The sequence below is a fragment of the Austrofundulus limnaeus genome, unplaced genomic scaffold (genome assembly GCF_001266775.1).
Source record: "Austrofundulus limnaeus strain Quisiro unplaced genomic scaffold, Austrofundulus_limnaeus-1.0 Scaffold174, whole genome shotgun sequence".
Taxonomy (NCBI): Eukaryota; Metazoa; Chordata; class Actinopteri; order Cyprinodontiformes; family Rivulidae; genus Austrofundulus; species Austrofundulus limnaeus.
Genome location: NW_013952576.1, coordinates 175,719 through 181,819, shown reverse-complemented (window position 1 = coordinate 181,819; position 6,101 = coordinate 175,719). Strand labels below are relative to the sequence as shown.

The 6,101-nt window shown below is 41.9% G+C and overlaps 1 protein-coding gene across 3 annotated transcripts in view; it reads right to left on the bottom strand.

The window, feature by feature from the left end:
* Positions 1–6,101, bottom strand: part of mcf2b (MCF.2 cell line derived transforming sequence b) — a 25,758-nt gene that overhangs the window by 17,254 nt on the left and 2,403 nt on the right. For all 3 annotated transcript variants that reach the window (XM_014017649.1, XM_014017651.1, XM_014017650.1), the window contains exons 2-10: positions 4,777–4,911; positions 4,501–4,617; positions 4,271–4,420; positions 4,068–4,192; positions 3,871–3,985; positions 3,682–3,801; positions 873–1,064; positions 610–801; positions 331–511 (exon numbers count right to left, since the gene is read on the bottom strand). In XM_014017649.1, coding sequence (XP_013873103.1) covers positions 331–511; positions 610–801; positions 873–1,064; positions 3,682–3,801; positions 3,871–3,985; positions 4,068–4,192; positions 4,271–4,420; positions 4,501–4,617; positions 4,777–4,911 — 1,327 coding nt within the window. The remainder of the gene's footprint in view (positions 1–330; positions 512–609; positions 802–872; positions 1,065–3,681; positions 3,802–3,870; positions 3,986–4,067; positions 4,193–4,270; positions 4,421–4,500; positions 4,618–4,776; positions 4,912–6,101) is intronic.

The window sequence follows — 6,101 nt, the reverse complement described above, 5'->3', positions numbered from 1 at the left end:
GGTCCGAACCGGGGATCGAACCCAGGACCTTCTTGCTGTGAGGCGTCGGTGCTAACCACTGAGCCGTCGTGCCGCCTTAACTGTCTTGGGTGTTTATAGAAATGATTTTACCAGCTTATAGCCAAGATTCTGACATTTCTGTGGACACCAAACATGTCTATGTTTAACTAAAAAAACTTAGTAATTAAAGTAGAAACCAGGGGTTTGGGCTGAAGAGATGAATGAACCAATTGGCGGGCCGAACTTTGGTCACTTGAGGGCCAGATGTGGCCCGCAGGCCACGAGTTGAGTGGCCCTGCTGTAAACAATCGGCACTAATGTGACGCTTACCGTGTTTGGGGGAGAACAGAGGAGACTTGCAGCGCAGCACCGTCTGGTCTGGTTCGGGTCGAGGAGCCACCAGCTGAATGGGCCGAACCTGCACATCTGCCAGCTTCTTCAGACACTGCTCTCTGTTTCGAATCATGGACTGGACCGAGTTCAGCTTCTCTGTGACCATGGCCACCTGGGACTGCAAAGAAGACAAAACAAAGTGTGAGCCGTGGTGAGTTGTGACAATTGTGACTGTTTTTTTTTTGTTTTGTTTTTGTGGCAGCAGCTGTCAGTCACCTGCAGCTGCGGGGTGAGGACAGCTTCAAAGTCCAGGCTCAGGATGTCCTGACTGCTCCTCAGTGCAGACGGCGCCCTCTCCTGGTGGCTGCTCAGGTACTGCAGAGCCTCCTGGGCTCCCTCTCTGGTTTGAAACCTGTCCACCATCTGGCTCGCGAGCAGGTAGGCGCCCTCGTCGCACCAACGCAGCGACTGCTCAAAGAGGACAAAGAACGTTACTGCACAGAAACAAAATCACCAACCAAGCATGACCKCATGTTTACCTCTTCGAGGCGCAGCAGCAGGTCTCGTGTTCGGGTTAGAGAGGCCCTCTTGGAGCGGATGGCGGTGCTGATGACATCACAGTGATGTCGCAGCTCGTTGCAGCGCTGGATGATTAGAGCCAAAGCGTAGTGGTGATTGGCAGCCAACTGGTGACCGTGCAGGATCACCACCTGGGCTCGAGCCATCTCCTCCTGATTCACACAAACACATGGAGATGACCAAGTTTATCAAACACAACTCATACAGTCTCCTAAATCTTTGGAAGAAAGTCTAAAATACATATTTGAGATTTTTGGTGAAATGGTGTTCTGTGAAGTAGTGATGATTAATTAATATCATTCATGTTGTAGATGTGTTTTTGAATGACCTTAGTTTGAATAGCTATGGTTTATTTCTGACCAGATCAAAGAGCTAACAAAGAAGAAGCTATTTAATAAACCTAACACCACTGTCAGTTTTGCAAAGCACAGTTATTCCATATGAYATTCTTGCCAAAAGAAAGCAAAGTTGCACCAGAAATGCTACAGTTGCTTGCAAATAATCATAGAAATATATGTAAACAGCAATGTAGGGCACATGTGTCAAATTCAAGGCCCATGGGCCAAATGTGACCCACCACTGCATTTTATGTGGCCCACACGAGCTTCAAATATGTCTTAAAATAAGTGGACATCTGCTTTAAAGCCAGCATTGACAATAAACTACATCTCCCATAATGCATGTTGAATATTTCCCTGTAAAATGACATCATCTCAATTCTAGGTGGACAAGTTTAAAAGTAGCCAGCAGCAGCAAAGAAAATTTACACTGTAAAATCTCCTTTTCGCTGCATTTTCGGCTACTTTTTCCACCCGCTTTGGATGTTTTCATCCATTAAATGGACGTTATTAGCCATTATCAGTCCCATAGAATGGCTTGAAACTGTCAGCTGGTTAATATGAGTCATAAAACCACTAAGATTTTTTATGCAATCTGGTTAATATGATGCATAAAGCCACTAAGGTTAATTTTGGAGAAAATGACATGGGCTATGATAAAGTAGACTGGACTCCAGTGGTAAAAGATTGTTGCATTCCAATGTGCATGGCACTGGTAACCCACTAGGGGGCACTCTCAGGACAGTCTGAAGCCATTCTACGGGACTGATAACCGCTAATAACGTCCATTTAATGGACTGATAACATCTGAACCGGCTGCTGTTTTTGTGGCCCAGTTGTGCTGGGAAGTGGGAATTTACCACTTACAAGTTGTAAATTTCAACTGGAATACCCTTCCAGTGGAAATTCTGCGTTGGAACGTGGGAGAGTTCAAAACTCAAGATGACAGCTACTCACCACAACTCAGAAGTGAGTAAAAATGTCTKACTTTTACTTTTAATAGTATTTCTTTATCAATTTTTTCACACTTAGTCAGTCGTGCACAAAGTACTTTTTGTTGTTTATAAGAGGACGTGCTAAAACACTGTTTCTATGCACAAAATACCATGTAGAACTCAGTTGTTTGTTAGAAATGCTCAGCCATAGCAATGGGACGAGGAATGTGGTGTTTCGTGTTTAGTTGAAGTTAGACACAAAACACAACAATGCTCTWGTGGCCCTCGGTGAAAAAGAGTTTGACAGCCCTGGTGTCTGGCGTGTAGTCAGAAATTAACAACAATTTAAAGGTTTATAAAATGGTATTTGCATCACTGTGTCAATCTCTGATATGGTTATCTCAATCGTGATATAACATTATAGCATCATTGGTATTGGTTTATTGGGATACAAATATATCATGGATTACTGTTGTTTGCATTACTCAGTGGTGGGCAGYGCTAATCCAAAATTTAGCTCCACAATTTCTAAAGCGCTTATGAAAATATTTAGGTCCACAACTTCAAAAGCGCTTATGCCTTAGAAAAACTAGCGGAAGCTAATTTTAAAGCGCAAGTTCAATTTGACACTTACTAGCTGGCAATAATTTGTGTACAATATACGCACAACACTGCCAACTAGTGTGTATGAACTTTTTTACAACTTAATTCTACAACCACCGATTGCTGGGGATGTGATTTCCTGAAACAGACCTTTGAACTTGAACTGTTTTTTGGAAAACTGAAGCGATGCATTCTGGGTACATGACAGATTTGATTTGTGACGGGAAAAGAAAACACGGAGTACAGGAAACTATCTTCCCTTCAAAATAAGAGCTTGGATTTTAAAGTTTTCCATGTAGTTGCTCCAGTTGACCACTAATGTCAGTCTTCACCAGCATAACATCTTTTAACCATTTCTGAGTCTCTAACCCCGTTGGCCGATTGCTTCGGCCACTTACGTCAAGTATTGAGCTCCAGCGTTTAAACTTTTTTTTTTTTTAAAAAGGAGCTCCGATTATAAAGTAAAATAAATCAATACATACAAAATTTTAGTATGGATTACAAACATTAACTGTTTTTGCTACTGCCTTCCTGCTACGTAAGCAGACACAAAGCATTGTGGGAAATCAGAACCGTGACCCAAAGCAACAGTCAGCAAGGACGTATACCTTTCCAATAAGTGTGTTTATCTGGGAGGAGTGCTGTTGCATAGATCACGTGTTGTGATTCATTGACAGTCGTACCTTAAACTGTTCAAGATAATGATGGCTGGTAGATGATTAGATATAAGTGGTACTGCATTTTAGTTTTAAAAAGTGCAAATCTGCTTATGAATTATAAAATTGAGTAAGACCGCTAAAGCGCAAATGAAATATTTAGATCTGCAATTAGCGGATTTGCGCTTTAGTGGGCTGGTGCCCACCACTGGCATTACTGTAAACTCATCTCTTTACCTCAGCATGTTTGTCCAGAGTGTCCAAATCTTTAAGAAGCTGCTCTGTCTGGACCACTGTGGTTCCCACTGAGGCAATCTCCTTCTCTCGGGCAGAGAGACACTCCAGCACCTCGTCCATCTTAACATACACAGCACAAGGATGTAAATCAGGAGGCAGGATTGCAGGGATACACACAGTTTTTCACACCTGCTGAAAGCTGGTTTCATAGAGCAGCAGCTGGAGGTACTGCTGCAGCTTCAGATGGTGTTTGTCAAAGAAACCATCGAATGCCTCCTCCATATCTCTGAGCTGTGCTATCAGCCTAAAACACACAGAAGAACAAAGTTCAGATCAGATTTTTGAAAAGTCCAAAACATATCTCTCTATGTCTGCAGGTATTGCACCTCTGAACAGTGTCCATGTCAGACTGGATCTCTCGTTCTTCGCCTACGTCCCTCTTAGCAGCTTTGACTGTCTCCAGGTTGGACAACAGCAGCCGTCCTTCCTTCAGCACGCCACGGATATCATCCTGATATCACAAAACCCAACATATCAGAGAGACTGAGACCCAAAACAAGGAGGAGCGACAGGAAGAGGAGTGATTTACCTTCATCTGTCTGTAGCGGTGGGTGTGCGAGTGCACCAGGAACTCGATGGCGTTCGCTTCATCTGGAAGTTCTGCGTCGGACAGCTCCGAACCAAAACCTTGAAGCAGCTGGGCGATCTCCTTCACTGTCACCGCAAACGTCTCAATGGACTGTAAACACAAACAGGTTTTGCACAAACAAAGAGAAGATGTGTTCTGTAGTCGAACTTTAACGCAGCAACAGAGCATACCGAGCGCAGGATGACCCAGTCGCTTTGACAACATTCCACTTTCGCCGTGAAGTCTGAGGCCAGGTGGTGTTCATCGATGTAGCGCAGCAGGTCACTGACTGAGCGCAGCATCACCACCTGGACATTACGAAGAACAGACAGYCAGGTCAGCTGACATTCACCAGGCGGCAAAATAAACTTTTGAAACAAAATGTAAAACACGACTGCAGAAATGTACAAACGGTGAGGAATAGAAATCTTCTAACATCACACAATTCTCMGTTTTCTCATTCTCACCGGCATCTTTAGCAGGAAGTCATCCTGGCTGAAGCGACAGCCCAGGTCAGTGCTCGAGGATGGACTGGGGGTGGAGCTTAACAAGCCAGAGGGGCGGAGCACCAGAACCAAATGCAGATTGCCAGGAAAAGAAGTCTGAAGTCAGAAAGCAGAAATCATTTTATTCCTTAGCTCAAAACTTTGTCACAGTTGAAAAATCAATCTTAAACATGACAAATACATGTTTTTTTTCTATTTGTGTTCAAATTAACTGAAAATCAGGAAAATAAAAATATAATATTTAATCTTACAAGCACATTTTTAGAACCCTGAGAAAAATCCAGATGAAAACATCAAACTTATATTCGGTGCTGCACTGTAAGAAGTTTCAAGTCAGTTACATTTGTAAATGAATGTCCACCTGCCTTAAAAACTCGTTAACTCAACTTGAAGAATATCGTTGTTCCAACTCAGAAGTTAAAGTTTAAAAGGTTTATTGCACTACATTGTTTTTGTTGTGTCAACATAATTTTTTAAGTGGTCAAAGTTGATTTAACTGTTAATCACTAGTTGTTTTAACTAAAAACAGAGTTGAAACAATTAAAAATTAAACATCATCATGATAAACTCTTAGCTAGTTGAACAAACCACATTTCTGTGTTAATGTAACTCACTATTTTCAGTTAAAATGATGTGATTTTACATTTTAAGTTAAGACAATTTAAATTCCAAATTTGTTTCAACTTACATAATAGTTGATGTTAAAAAGGTTAACAGACACCACAAGGTGTCAATACACCATATATTTGAGAGTAAATTTAACACTCAGAGTTAATATCAAACTCTTTGTAATGCTGCATAAACATAACGGAGTCACTCTTCACACACCAGGACATTCCYCTCACTCATGGTGTCGATTTTTGGCCAATAACGAAAACATAAAGTTGAACAACTTGATAAAAGTGAACAAGAAAACTAACCAGAACAACTAATTTTTACTCTCATGAACATCTTTAATGGTCATAAACATGCAAAAACATAATTTCTGTTTGATTCCTCAGCAAGAAATGCTGGGTAAATACTGGTCTGTCTGACTTTCAAACCCAAGTTCAATCAAATCATACAAATTCCCAAATAGTCAACAMAATGATTAACTTTAAGTTTCACTTTCCCTACTTTTTCCCTCTACCTTTTTTTCAACTGATGACCTTCTCCGGGTCAGGGGGGTCGTCCTGTCTCAAGTGGAGGAGTTTAAGTATCTGGGGATCTTGTTCACGAATGGGCGTCTGCTGTAAAGCGGGTGTTGTACCGGTCCGTCGTGGTGAAGAGAGAGCTGAGTCAGAAAG